Here is a 15258-nt window from a genome sequence, read left to right on the forward strand (position 1 = left end):
AGTGACGGCCAGGCAAGGCAGGGAGCCGAAGACACCAGTAATGATCATTTTTCAGCATTCTGCTACTCTCCCTCCATCTGGCTAAATATGATGTTCACCATCCAACCACAGGCAGCTGAAATGTCAACATTTTAAATCTCGGTATACCTGCTTGTGCAGAGCAATTCATTATTTTTGAGGTTGGTTCGGTGTCGGTTCAATTCTGAAAAAATAATTGCTGTTTTCGATTTCAACAATATATATATATTTTTTTATTCATTATTAAATAATCACATAAAAATTATTTTTGAGATTTTTAATGGAAATTCCAGAGCAAGGAAATAGTTAACATTCAATTACCAAAACATAGAAAATAGGAAACATTTTACTTAGTTTCATTTGAATTAATTTTGAATTCCTTAAAGTGATCATCTGCCTGTAGCAGTCAGCCCATCTAATGTTATCTCTGTGCTTCCCATACTGCACTGCAGGGCTGTAAAACTCATTCCATGGAGGGGAGGTTTTTGGTTGCCCTAGACAACCAGGTACGGGGAGTTCCATACTAATTAGTGACCTTAATTCATCAATCAAGTATAAGTAAGGAGCAAAAACCCGCAGACACTCGGCCCTCCGTGCAATGAGTTTGACACCTGTGCTGTACTGTCTTTAGTCATCCTTTTTAGCTAGGCTAGTCTGCCCATGTATGCTGCAGAGCTGTCTGACAAAATAATTTGACTAGTTTGACATTATATCACCTCTCTGGCTGCGTATGCAGGAAACACTGCTTTCTTGTTGTTTCACAGCAATGGTGGGTAGTGTTTAAAAATATATATATCACTAGCTTTAGTCTTATTGAAACTTGACCTATTTTATCTATTTTTCAGACCAGAGAACCAGCAGCACTCATTTAGTTACAAAACAAAGATCAACATGAAAATCTATATGAGGTGCCTGTCAAATATAGCGAGACAATTTGATTGTACAATAATGTACCAGTGTACCACGGGAGTACCTTGTAGAGCACGACCTGTCCGTCCTGGGGGTTTCCAACTGTCATGAAGGTCTCTTGCTTCTCCTCGTAGATTTCATCGTTACCTGGGGCCAGATCTGACAGAACAGGACACATAGTTCTAGTCAGGAGACATACCTAGCATCTCTATACAGATGCTCGGTACCATACCAAACCATCAGCCTCATGCTGCTGTTCATGGAAAGACATTCTAGGAAGGCCAAATGAAGTAGGCAGGTAGATTTATTTTAATATATGGAGGAGTATATACTGTATGGCGTAGTAGTCCCATACAATAGAATGCAGCCTTTTGTTCTAATAGTGTGGAGAGTTATTTAGCTTTACAACCTATGGGAAAGGGCACCATTTTATTCAGTCATGTTTTAAGTGTGAGTGTTGGACTCCATACCTAGGATTCCCATGTCGTATTTGCCCTCCTTTTTGTCCTTCTCGATCAGGTAGTCAAAGTTGTCGGTGAAGTACTGGAACAGAGAGTTCTGCTTGTGGACCTCCAGGCCCAGGATCCTGTTGAGGAACTTGGTGATGCTGCAGTCTTTCTCAGTGCTGAGACCAAACCGTGGCTCCTTGCAGAAGATACCCACGTCCATCATGCCATGCTTCATGTCTGAAACAGGTAATATAACAATTATTTCAATGTAGCTTTGGACTTGCATAATGTTTGGGACAATTTCCTACATGCACTCAACATACCTCTGAAGAACAGAGCATCACCCCCGGGGTAACCTTTGGGAGGGGACACCTTGCTCTCGATGTGGCCCAGGATGGCTTTGGTGATCTTATCCAGAGCCTTGGTACCGTACTGCAGAAACACACGGCAGGAAACCAGGTCATCTAACAGGTCAGCGCTCCCTCCCCCCAGAACCTCCAACACAACCAATGACACTTAATGCCAAATTGGGCTTCTGTACAAGAGGAAGCATGATCTTGCATGTAATAGTTGTAGCCAGCGCTGACCTTGTTTTCAAAGTTGTATTTGCTCAGGTCTCTGGACTCTGTGGCTCTCCTGTCACCGTGGGTCAATGCACCCTGGACACAGAAACAGGAACAAACACGGTTAGCTTTACAGCCTTATGTCACGGACTGATAACACACCAGCTACAAACACACACCTTTCTCTACTGCAGCAGACAGGTAAAGCATAGAGGCAGTGAATTGACATGACTGCCAAGACATTGAGTGTTGTGCACAGATTGTGACTGAAGGTCCACTTGAAACCAGCAGCTGCTTTAGCTGGTGCCCACACAAAGGAATGTTCTGAGATAAAAACAAAGGGATGTTTCTGCCAGATATGAGATCACTGCTGATCTGGAGGGAGCCAAACAAAGGTAGTCAGAGGCTGGGAAGGAGGGAAAGAAGAGAAGCTGGGCCCTGGGCATGATGTATCCCATTCTGAGACTGGATTACCATACAGGCCTGGCAGAGACAACACACCCCACCCCTTCCCTCCAGAGAGACAAGGAAAATAAATGACTGGAGTAAAGAGTTTACAATGAAATATGGAAAACTGTCTCATAGCAGTCTCATAATCACCCAGACATGGGTGCGTTCCAATGTCTGATAACCTTATTATTCAGACCAAAGGAGGATGAGGAATTTCCTGGGTTTGAAATGTTGTGTGAAAGGTGTTTGTGACCTTGAAAGTGTCTGGTCAATGGGACAGTGGTGGGGAAGTAAACGGACTACTGGGAGAAAGACAGCCCCCAAGTAATAAGCTCAGCAGTTCAATCTTCACTCTAATAAAATGAGGACTTATTACACATGTAGTTTTGGGATTCCATAGTAGATAGATCAGACTGTAGTAAAGGAGGCTGCAACAGCACGTACCAGGCTCTCCAGTCTCTTGGCCACAATGGAGGCGAAGCGTCTTTCACCGGCCAGCTCAGAGATGAGGAAGATGTACTCTGGAGCCGTCACCTGGTTAGAGCGATGGGTACGACCTGGAGGACCACACACACAGAGGAGGAAGATCAGTCAGAACAGGCAGACTCTGAGGAACTATACTCAACAAATATAAACGCAACATGTAAAGTGTTGGTCCAAAGTTTCATGAGCTGAAATAAAAGATCCCAGTAATATTCCATACGCACACATTTGTTTACATCCTTGTTAGTGAGCATTTCTCTTTTGCCAAGATAATCCATCCACCTGGCAAGTGTAGCATATCAAGAAGCTGACTAAAGAGCATGATTATTACACAGGTGCACCTTGTGTTGGGGACAATAAAAGCAGTTTTGTCACACAACACAATGCCACAGATGTGTCTAGTTTTGAGGGGCATGCAATTGGCATGCAGACTGCAGGAATGTCCACCAGAGTTGTTGCCAGAGAATTGAATGTTCATTACTCTACCATAGGCCGCCTCAAAAGTTATTTCAGAGAATTTGTCAGTACGTCCAACTGGCCTCACAACTGCAGACCACTTGTAATCACGCCAGCCCAGGACATCCACTTCCGGCTTCTTCACTTGCGGGATGGTCTGAGGCCAGCCAACCAGATAGCTGATGAAACGGAGGAGTATTTATGTCTGTAATAATCTGCTTTTGTGGGGAAAAATTCTGATTGGCTGGACCTGGCTCCCAGTGGGTTGGCCCTCCCAGGCACACCCATGGCTACGCCTCAGCCAAGTCATGTGAAATGCATAGATCAGGGCCTAATTAATTAATTTAAATTCACTGTTTCCTTATAAGAACTGTAACTCAGTAATATCGTTGAAATTATTGCATGTTGCGTTTATATTTTTGTTCAGTATCGTAGTGTACAAGAGGGAAAAGCTAGAAAAATAAGATATTGGTTTGTGGGGTAGGTTGATTTCAATGAACAGAGGATGATGTCAGCAAATGTGGATTTCCTGGGTATTCTGTCTCTGAATTGTGTTTCCTCTAGAGGTCTTCACAGATCCACCTGTACCCGAATCACAATCCGGGACACAAGCTGGTCGGATGCAGAATTCTAAAATATGTCACGGGACTGTGTCAGATCTGAGACTATTGTCACAGGTCTCGGGTATGTGTAATTTTAACTGACATGTCCAGGTGGGCCCGTACAGATCTGAAAGTGACTGCTGCAGTAGAGAGAGAGAGAGGGGGATACCTTTCATAATTTATGCTGCTGCTCTTGCTTTTCACGAGAGTGGAGCGTGTAGCTTGCTGTTGGCCAATCATGAGTCATCAAAGCGGCAATAGGTTACAGTCATAGAGCATCACTCCATGTGTGGCAAAAGTGAGGAGATATCTAATCAATGGAAGATGGAATTAAAATGATGGAATTAAAAGTTAAAGGAGAAGGATAGGCTACAACGACCAAGAGCCAAACAGGTAGGCTGCTATTTAATATTCTGAATGGAGTTGTTATTTGTAACTGTAGGATGAGAAAGCGCATGCACTGCAGCCTCTCTCCCTCTCGCACCTCACCAGTTCTGGTGTGCTGCTTCCCTCACTCAGATCGGATCTGGACCTGACCAGGTCTATGTGGAACAGGTCTCTATATTTAAAATAAATAAATGGATGCATATTGTATCCGGGTGTGAAAGCCCCAGGTCCATTTTGGAACGGGTCCAAGTTTCCACTCACCACATCTTTTTCCTGGAACAATCGTACCACACCTAAACCCGTCATTCAAGTTCCAAGTTCTGACTTGGATCTTAAAGTGGAAATCCTAGGCCACCTAAATGTGTGTGTGTGGGTGTTTTGCTGTTGTGAGTGCCCACACATGCCAACCCATGCAGTGAGTTCAGCTCCCCAAGGGAGCGTGGCTAACGGAAAGGAATTACAGGCAGTTAGCTAATTGCAAACAGTTAATTCACGGCCCACGATGTGTGCGTGCACATGCCCGCTTTTCCACTGTTGTTATTGGGTGCAAAATTATATCTAGCAGACGGCAGCAGAGATGAAGAATAATTCTATTATTGTAATTTAGTTCAACACACCTCTCTCCCTGCAGCCAGACAAAACTGCAACACCTCCAAGTAAAGTTTCACAACACCATTATAAAAGTGACTCATTCCAATGATTAGAATCGCATCCTAATACAAAATATATTTTAATTTGATATTCATCAAATGATTAAATCTGTCTTTAGGCAAGGCAATTTGAAGAGGCAGCCAATACTAATGTCATGACATTTTATCAGGCTAGCGTGTAGCCGGGGCGGCTGGGTAGCCTAGTGGTTAGAGTGTTGGACTAGTAACCAAAAGTTTGCAAGTTCAAATCCCCGAGCTGACAAGGTACAGACAAGTCTGTCGTTCTGCCCCTGAACAGGCAGTTAACACACTGTTCCTAGGCCGTCATTGAAAATAAGAATTTGTTCTTAACTGACTTGCCTAGTTAAATAAAGGTAAATAAAAAAACAATTAAAAAAAAACACTTCTAGCGGGGTGGATTGTGTGAAGAGAGACGTCTGTGTGACAGGGTGTGTAACCTGCATTGAGGAGACTCTGACTCTGACCCCTAAAGGCGTCAGCATGCTTCAGTTCGGCAGTTGCCTAGTCGAACTCCACGAACCGAACAAATGTGCTCGCATATTCCCGTAAAAGACCTCCGCTTGAAAAACTAGAAAAAATAAGCAAGTAATGTTTGTCCATTTTGAGATGCCATTGCCAATATACACTTCCTCAAAATAGTTATAATTAATTATGACGTTTTTGCAGAGGAGATCTTAGTCGCGCAATATTACATCCAGGTTGCATCACATCCGGCGGTGATTGAGAATAAGAATTTGCCTGTAATATTGTCCAGGTTTGGCCGGGGTAGGTTGTCATTGTAAGTAAGAATTTGTTCTTAACTGACTTGCCTAGTTAAATAAAGGTTAAATAAAAATAATAAAAAATGTATCTAACTAAGATGTTTGGTGCAGTATTTCTCAATAAAAAAATGTGCATGAAAACGAGTCGTCTCTCATTGAATGACAAATACTTAATTGAAGAATCCCTACAGTTGACCAATCACCAATGAAGGGGCTTCGGCTTGCCTCGAGAAAATGTGTGTTGTGCCCAAACAGCCGAAAAAAAGTCCAAACCATCACTAAATGTTGTCATAATATATGCTCAAACTCTTCCGAACTGTTTTGGCTGGGAATCACGCAGACACCTTAAGCAGCTCTAGGGGCGCTATTTCATTTTTGGATAAAAAACGTTCCCGTTTTAAGCGCGATATTTTGTCACGAAAAGATGCTCGACTATGCATATTCTTGACAGTTTTGGAAAGAAAACACTCTGAAGTTTCAGAATCTGCAAAGATTTTGTCTGTAAGTGCCCCAGAACTCATTCTACAGGCGAAACCAAGATGATGCATCACCCAGGAATTAGCAGAATTTCTGAAGCTCTGTTTTCCATTCTCTCCTTATATGGCTGTGATTGCGCAAGGAATGAGCCTACACTTTCTGTCGTTCGCCCAAGGTCTTAGCAGCATTGTGACGTATTTGTAGGCATATCATTGGAAGATTGGCCATAAGAGACTACATTTTCCAGAGGTCTGCCCGGTGTCCTTTGTCTAAATTTGTGCGTAATCTTCAGGTGCGGTCATTTTCTCCTGGGATTCAGGAGAGAAAGCATGTGTCCAAGAACGATGTATCAATGAAGAGATATGTGAAAAACACCTTGAGGCTTGATTCTAAACAACGTTTGCCATGTTTTCAGTCGATATTATGGAGTTAATTTGGAAAAAAGTTTGCGTTTTGAGGACTGAATTTATGGATTTTTTTTGGTAGCCAAATGTGATGTATAAAACGGAGCTATTTCTAATACACAAGGAATCTTTTTGGAAAAACTGAGCATCTGCTATCTAACTGAGAGTATCCTCATTGAAAACATCAGAAGTTCTTCAAAGGTAAATGATTTTATTTGAAGGCTTTTATGTTTTTGTTAATGTTGCGTGCTGGATGCTAACGCTAATGCTAACGCTAAATGCTAACGCGAAATGCTAACTCTAGCTAGCTACTTTTACACAAATGATTGTTTTCCTATGGTTGAGAAGCATATTTTGAAAATCTGAGATGACAGTGTTGTTTACAAAAGGCTAAGCTTGAGAGATGGCATATTTATTTCATTTCATTTGCGATTTTCATAAATAGTTAACGTTGTGTTATGCTAATGAGCTTGCTGATAGATTTACACAATCCTGGATACAGGGGTTTTTTCATAGCTAAACGTGACGCAGAAAACGGAGCGATTTGTCCTAAACAAATAATCTTTCAGGAAAAACTGAACATTTGCTATCTGAGAGTCTCCTCATTGAAAACATCTGAAGTTCTTCAAAGGTAAATGATTTTTTTGAATGCTTTTCTGTTTTTTTGTGTAAATGTTGCCAGCTGAATGCTAATGCTAAATGCTACGTTAGCCATCAATACTGTTACACAAATGCTTGTTTTGCAATGGTTGAGAAGCATATTTTGAAAATCTGAGATGACAGTGTTGTTAACAAAAGGCTAAGCTTGAGAGATGGCATATTTATTTCATTTCATTTGCGATTTTCATGAATAGTTAACGTTGCGTTATGGTAATGAGCTTGAGTCTGTATTCACGAACCCGGATCCGGGATGGGGAGATCAGAAAGGTTAACAGACCCCTGACCTTTAACCCCTGGTAGTCTCCAGACTCACCAAACTGCTGGATGGCTCTGTCTGCACTCCAGGGCAGCTCTAGGGTTATGTGGACCCTCCGACGCTGGTTCTTCACCCGCTTGTCTGCCTGCAAGGAGATGCCTGAGCTGGCTGCCTCTGAGATGATGGCCACCATCTGGGAAGGCAAGAGGGATGGAGGAGAGGAAGATAACAAACCACTGTAACACTGCACACCAAAACATAGAATAATGTCATCATTTCGGGTCAGAACATAGAATAATGCCATCATATCCGGTCAGAACACAGAATAATGCCATCACATCGAGTCAGAAGATAGAATAATGCCATCACATCGGGTCAGAACAAAGAATAATGCCATCATATCCGGTCAGAACACAGAATAATGCCATCATATCCCGTCAGAACATAGAATAATGCCATCATATCCGGTCAGAACATAGAATAATGCCATCACATCGGGTCAGAACAAAGAATAATGCCATCATATCCGGTCAGAACATAGAATAATGCCATCACATCGGGTCAGAACAAAGAATAATGCCATCATATCCGGTCAGAACATAGAATAATGCCATCATATCCGGTCAGAACATAGAATAATGCCATCATATCCGGTCAGAACATAGAAAAATGACATCATATCCGGTCAGAACATAGAATAATGCCATCACATCGGGTCAGAACAAAGAATAATGCCATCATATCCGGTCAGAACATAGAATAATGCCATCACATCGGGTCAGAACAAAGAATAATGCCATCATATCCGGTCAGAACATAGAATAATGCCATCACATTGGGTCAGAACATAGAATAATGCCATCACATTGGGTCAGAACATAGAATAATGCCATCACATTGGGTCAGAACATAGATTAATGCCATCACATCGGGTCAGAACATAGAATAATGCCATCACGTCGGGTCAGAACAAAGAATAATGACATAATATCCGGTCAGAACATAGAATAATGCCATCATATCCGGTCAGAACATAGAATAATGCCATCATATCCGGTCAGAACATAGAATAATGCCATCATATCCGGTCAGAACATAGAATAAAGCCATCATATCCCATCAGAACATAGAATAATGCCATCATATCCGGTCAGAACATAGAATAATGCCATCATATCCGGTCAGAACATAGAATAATGCCATCATATCCCTTCAGAACATACAATAATGCCATCACATCGGGTCAGAACATAGAATAATGCCATCACATCGGGTCAGAACATAGAATAATGCCATCACATCGGGTCAGAACATAGAATAATGCCATCACATCGGGTCAGAACATAGAATGCCATCATATCCCTTCAGAACATAGAATAATGCCATCATATCCCTTCAGAACATACAATGCCATCACATCGGGTCAGAACATAGAATAATGCCATCATATCCCTTCAGAACATAGAATAATGCCATCACATCGGGTCAGAACATAGAATAATGCCATCATATCCCGTCAGAACATAGAATAATGCCATCATATCCCGTCAGAACATAGAATAATGCCATCACATCGGGTCAGAACATAGAATAATGCCATCATATCCCGTCAGAACATAGAATAAAGCCATCATATCCCGTCAGAACATAGAATAATGCCATCATATCCCGTCAGAACATAGAATAATGCCATCATATCCCGTCAGAATATAGAATAATGCCATCATATCCCGTCAGAACATAGAATAATGCCATCACATCGGGTCAGAACATAGAATAATGCCATCACATCGGGTCAGAACATAGAATAATGCCATCATATCCGGTCAGAACATAGAATAAAGCCATCATATCCCGTCAGAACATAGAATAATGCCATCACATCGGGTCAGAACATAGAATAATGCCATCATATCCGGTCAGAACATAGAATAATGCCATCATATCCCGTCAGAACATAGAATAATGCCATCACATCGGGTCAGAACATAGAATAATGCCATCACATCGGGTCAGAACATAGAATAATGCCATCAAATCGGGTCAGAACATAGAATAATGCCATCATATCCCGTCAGAACATAGAATAATGCCATCATATCCCGTCAGAATATAGAATAATGCCATCATATCCCGTCAGAACATAGAATAATGCCATCATATCCCGTCAGAACATAGAAAATCATGATCCTGTGACACTAAGCAAGAACAAACAAACACAGTTTGAGTGAGATCCTTCGGCTCACATGTAGAATGGTTCTAGTGTCCAGTGTCTCACCTTCTCTCCACACATGAAGCGGTCCTTCTCCTTGAGGTTGATGTGGTCTATGGTATGGCTCTGCTCTGCACGCGACTCGTAGCGCACGCTTCCGTCAGGACGCCGCACCACGCGACCCTTACGACCCGTCATCTACAACATAGGTCGTCAATGAGTGCCTCAGAGCAAAATTTAACAATCAATCACAAATCTCTAAACAGGAAACATACCGGTTCTCATCTCACATTTGTCTGATAGAGCCCTCACTATGTACTCTCTGACATAAGGTTATGTGGCGCCTGTCCAGCCCGGTAACAGAGGTGTACGTACCTCCGATACCATCTCTGGTCCTCCAAACTGGTCAATGAGCTCGTCCAGAGTGTTCAGAGGTAGTTCCTTTCCCAGGTCAGCGATCTTGTTCAGGAGGCTCTGCTTCATCTTCTCTATACTGGCTTTAGGAACCCAACCAACCCCAGACAGAGGCATGTTAACGACTGTTAACAGAGTCAGCCATAAAGGGAGCGAGTACGGTAAGATGTCCCCAAATGTCTGCTAAGTGCTTTTACCGTCTGTGTGTGTGAGAGAGTACAGTGGATCTAAAATGCTTCCGTTTCTTTATTGTCATTTTCTTTGTCTTAAATTATTGACTAGACTTCAACACAAGGTGTGCATTGCATAACATACAGAGTATACAAAACATTAGGAACACCTTCCTAATATTGATTTGCACCCCATTTTGCCCTCAGAAGAGCCTCAAGGTGTTGAAAGCTTTCAACAGGGTTGCTGGCCCATGTTGACTCCAATGCTTCCCACAGTTGTGTGAAGTTGGCTGGATGTCCTTTGGGTGGTGGACCATTCTTGATACACACGGGAGACCCAGCAGCATTGCAGATCTTGACACACTCAAAAAGGTGCGCATGGCACCTACTACCATATACTGTTCAAAGGCACTTAAATATTTTGTCTTGCCCATTCTCCCTCAATGGCACACATACACAATCCATGTCTAAATGCTTCTTTAACCTGTCTCCTCCCCTTCATCTACACTGAAGTGGATTTAACAGGTGACATCAATAAGGGATCATAGCTTTCAGCTGGTCAGTCTATGTCATGGAAAGAGCACGTGTTCTTAATAGTTTGTACACGCAGTGTATACTTTTACCTGTGGATCATTTTTGGTCTGAACCAATTTAAAAATATTGCTAAAAGGAGAGTCGAAATCTTGTACCTGTGTGACAGCTGGTGTGCTGGACGAAGATGACGTCATCGTTATTGTCCATCAGGGAGTCTGGCGAGGAGTTGGAGTCGGTGTCCATGCCGTCCGTGTCCGTGCTGCTGTCGTCACTGATGTTGATCACGCCCCCCAGATGAACCATGGTGTGCTTTGGGAATTTGGGCTGCCGGCCCCTGGGCTTACCTAGTGGACAGAAAACACACATGAGCTAATTCAGACTGTGGGTCAGTGGCTTTACCTGAATAATACATACTGAGACTGACTGGATTTGAAGTCAATAAAATTTGACATAAGCCCTCATTGAGAAATCTGGTCACAAATAGAGTTGTTATTATTATCATTACAGGGTTCTCCCCTGGATTTGTTAACAAGGCAGTGCTGCTGAGTACAGTGGGGATGGGGGCAGTGCCCACCTTTGGACTCAGTCCAAAGTTTTATTTGGACAGAACAAACACCTCACCAGAGGAACCCAGAGTTTTTACTATTTTAGTTAACGTACGTTTTCTCTTGTTTCCACGTGCCTTCTCTCTCCTCTGCTTCTCGGAGGGAAAGTGTTTCTGTACCAGAGCTTTGAACACACCCCTGAGGAGAAAAGACCAGACATACACATGTTATCTTCTCAATCTGACACCGTGGAAGGCTGACAGAACGTAAAGACAGTTCTGACAGGTTATAGAGATGAGTGACACGCTCTGATTGGCCTCATCATATACATTTCATGTCTCCCAGGTTCAGATGGTCCAGGCAGGCAGACACACAGCGTTATTTCCAGTCTGACACAGAGGTATGCTCCCGGTTTAACTTGATTGCAGGAACAGTTCTGGGATCAGCTTACCCTCCCCAAATCCTAGTCCTTAACCATTAGCGGGGAAACAACTTAACTGACTGTGGATCAGTGTCTAAGGGCAGATTCACCATATACCCTCAGATAGTGTATACTGAATAAGAAAATTGAAGGGTTCAGACTGAACCTTTAACTGCAGCTGGAGAGTGACAAATGGAGTGCTTTCTAACCAGGAAGTGGTCATTCACCCGGCAACAAACAAATTATTTGTACGAAAACCACAGGCGCGTCAGGCTGGAAAGCCCCGGTTACACTAGATGGAAGCTGTGGTGGTGTGTGTGAGAGTTGAATCAGGGCTGAGCCAAAAATCTATTTGCTCTAATAATATACTTACCCAGAGAGCCACGGGCACAGAAACACACTTACTCTGCTGCAGATACGAATCTGTCCAGGTGCCCATCGTTCTCATCCAGGACCTCTCTGGTTCGGGCCTCTCCTGTGGACTGTAGACCAATCACGATGCACTGGGAAGGGGAGAAACAAGATACATGAGCAGAGTGTCACACTAAAACATACCAACCTGCAAAAAACATTAAAACATGGCTCTATTTTCTTTGTCCAATCAAATGCTTGGATAATTGTGATAATGCCTCTTGGCCAGAGATTCCCATCTAAATGACACTACGGTGTGGAAAATGCTGAATCACCATGATAAGACATCTATATTTAAAGGTTTAATAGACAAACAATAGACAGATGCATATGGGGAGATAGACACGTTCCTCTGAGAGGTTCATACCAATCTGCCAACCTCCTCAAGGGCAGGCGTAAATACTATTGCTTATCTGTTTGTTCTCCAAGTGTTCCGGGCCTCTGATAAAAACCTTTAATCAACGTTGTCAAGAGCACTAGGGTCAGAGTGAGCCTTATATTAAATGTATTGATCATTTGAAACCATTGATGGCTGAATTTAAAGCCATTGACCCTTGGCCTCAGGGAGGTCACCTAGGATACCAAGTTATGCTTTATGGTGACTCCTAACCTCTTGGAAGTCAACCAAAGGCTGAGTACAGATTTAAAAGGGGCCAAGAATTTTTATCTTAAAAACGAATGACAAAATAAAGGCTGAATAAATGAACATAAATGCTGGTCAGTCTCACCTTGCCAGCTTTCAGTTCTTTCTTGGCCAGCTCCACCAGGCAGCGAACCTTGGCGGCGATGCAGAGGTATTTGAAGAAGCGCTGGTGGGAAGACCAGAACTGACCCCACAGGGACTTCCTGCTGACCAGACACAGCGCGTCCGCTGCACGCATGAACACGGCCAGCGCCTCCGCCCACTGAGAAGGACAAACATATATAGGTCAGTCTCCTTGCTCTTTACAAGCTAGTTATCTTACCCTAACAGGGTAGTATTGCACTCTTGCACTTTACAAAAATCTTGACAACTTTCTACATACACATACAGACAATCTCCTGCATGCCTGACCATGCGGTTGTGCCTGCATGGCCAGGAACGACTCCAACACCATCATTAAGTTTGCAGACGACACAACAGTGGTAGGCCTGATCACCGACAACGACGAGACAGCCTATAGGGAGGTGTTTAGAGACCTTGCCGGGTGGTGCCAGAATAACAACCTATGCCTCAACGTAACCAAGACTAAGGAGATGATTGTGGACTACAGGAAAAGGAGCACTGAGCACGTCCACATTCTCATCGACGGGGCTGTAGTGGAGCAGGTTGAGAGCTTCAAGTTCCTTGGTGTTCACATCAACAACAAACTAGAATGGTCCAAACACCAAGACAGTTTTGAGGAGGGCACGACAAAGCCTATTCCCCCTCAGGAAACTAAAAAGATTTGCCATGGGTCCTGAGATCCTTTAAAGGTTCTACAGCTGCAACATCGAGAGCATCCTGCCTGACTGGTTGCATCACTGTCTGGTACTGCAACTGCTCGGCCTCTGACCGCAAGGCACTACAGAGGGTAGTGCGTACGGCCCAGTACATCACTGGGGCAAAGCTGCCTGCCATCCACCAGTCACACTGATGATGGCTTGATGCCAAAACTTTTCTATTTTGTTTTCACCTCTTATTTATGCACTTTCCTACACAGTATAAATTATTTATGCACCATGTCCTACTAAAACATATTTTTTAGCATTTCAGCCTCAGTTTTGGATTTATCTCTCTTTTTACAACAGTGTGCGGGTCGCCACCTCTTCCAGGTTTCATTTCAATGACTTTTGTGTCATGTCTTGACTTCTGTTTTCAAACGTATCAACGCTGCAATGCATCACTTCTTACTTCTAAGAGTAATGTTTTTGTTCTGCAATGTCGTTATCCAAAAAAACTTAGCAAATAAATGATATCAACACGCACACACTATCAAGTCAGTCTTACCAGTTTGGCAGCTTTGTTGTAGACCAGTTTGAAGTCGTCGTCCAGACCAATCTCCTCGATGCGGAAGGACACCCCTGAGAAGCTCAGCTGCCGGGCGATGTACATCCCACTCACCTTCATGTCCATGGCAACAATCTCCATCGCGCCTACACCCCTGTCAATCAAAAATCAAAGCCACAGTCGGCCTGTCAGCGATGCTGAATCCTGGAAGCCAGGACTGGTCTGGTAACCACAACATTACAAGATGTCATTCTCACAACATAGATAATCATAAACATTTGAATAATATGATACAGGTGACATAAATCAGGTAAATGACGTGTGGAATAAGGTCAGACCTCTTCTCGATGGCGTGCAGGAAGTCGTCAAAGGTCTTGAAGGGCGTGCCCTCGCCCCAGATCCCCAGGCGGCTCATATAGATCATGTTCTTTGGCTCAGAGGCACCTAGAGGGAGACAGAGAAGCAGGGGTGAGATGTTGATACAGAGAGAGAAAGAGCGAGAGCGGGTAAGGGAGAGAGTAGCGAAGAGACAGGGAGAGAGAGGAAGAGGGAAGACAAATACAGTCTGAATAAGATTGAGAAAGGGAAACACAGAGGACAAACAGTCCTAAAGTACAGGTATTGTGAGAAGGAGCGATAGTGAAAGGGAAGACAGAGGTTCAGGTACAGTGTGAGAAAGGCCCACCTGTGGCACTGGCGTAAACCACCCTGGCCAGCGGCAGGTTGTGCTGCAGGTCCAGCACGGCCTTGCCCATCTTGGTGGACGTAGCATTCTTGGCCTTGTGGCATTCGTCAAACACAATCTAGGAACACGGTCAAGGACAAAGTACTGCAGCTACAAAATGAACTGTAAACATTGAGTGATGTATGCTCTCCTATCACTAGTTACTGGGCTTGATGCCATGCTAGAACTGACAGAAGTGGCAATATCATCCAAACTTTTGATCAAGTATGTTCACATTTTAGGGTTTGGGGTTAGTCCGTGTTAGCGGATAACAGATACAGTACTTCCATTCTTCTAAAATGGCCAGCTAGA

At 43.3% G+C, this 15258-nt stretch overlaps 1 protein-coding gene across 6 annotated transcripts in view; it reads right to left on the reverse strand.

Annotated features, from left to right (window-relative positions):
- Positions 1-15258, reverse strand: part of LOC110506262 (protein strawberry notch homolog 2) — a 113823-nt gene that overhangs the window by 5261 nt on the left and 93304 nt on the right. For all 6 annotated transcript variants that reach the window (XM_036967004.1, XM_036966954.1, XM_036966919.1 and 3 more), the window contains 15 exons: positions 14908-15025; positions 14561-14666; positions 14223-14376; positions 12982-13158; positions 12248-12345; positions 11537-11619; positions 11032-11220; positions 10134-10255; positions 9825-9956; positions 7604-7739; positions 2834-2946; positions 1964-2035; positions 1700-1808; positions 1398-1613; positions 992-1086 (listed from right to left, as the gene is read on the reverse strand). In XM_036967004.1, coding sequence (XP_036822899.1) covers positions 992-1086; positions 1398-1613; positions 1700-1808; positions 1964-2035; positions 2834-2946; positions 7604-7739; positions 9825-9956; positions 10134-10255; positions 11032-11220; positions 11537-11619; positions 12248-12345; positions 12982-13158; positions 14223-14376; positions 14561-14666; positions 14908-15025 — 1920 coding nt within the window. The remainder of the gene's footprint in view (positions 1-991; positions 1087-1397; positions 1614-1699; positions 1809-1963; positions 2036-2833; positions 2947-7603; positions 7740-9824; positions 9957-10133; positions 10256-11031; positions 11221-11536; positions 11620-12247; positions 12346-12981; positions 13159-14222; positions 14377-14560; positions 14667-14907; positions 15026-15258) is intronic.

This window comes from Oncorhynchus mykiss, chromosome 1 (genome assembly GCF_013265735.2).
Source record: "Oncorhynchus mykiss isolate Arlee chromosome 1, USDA_OmykA_1.1, whole genome shotgun sequence".
Taxonomy (NCBI): Eukaryota; Metazoa; Chordata; class Actinopteri; order Salmoniformes; family Salmonidae; genus Oncorhynchus; species Oncorhynchus mykiss.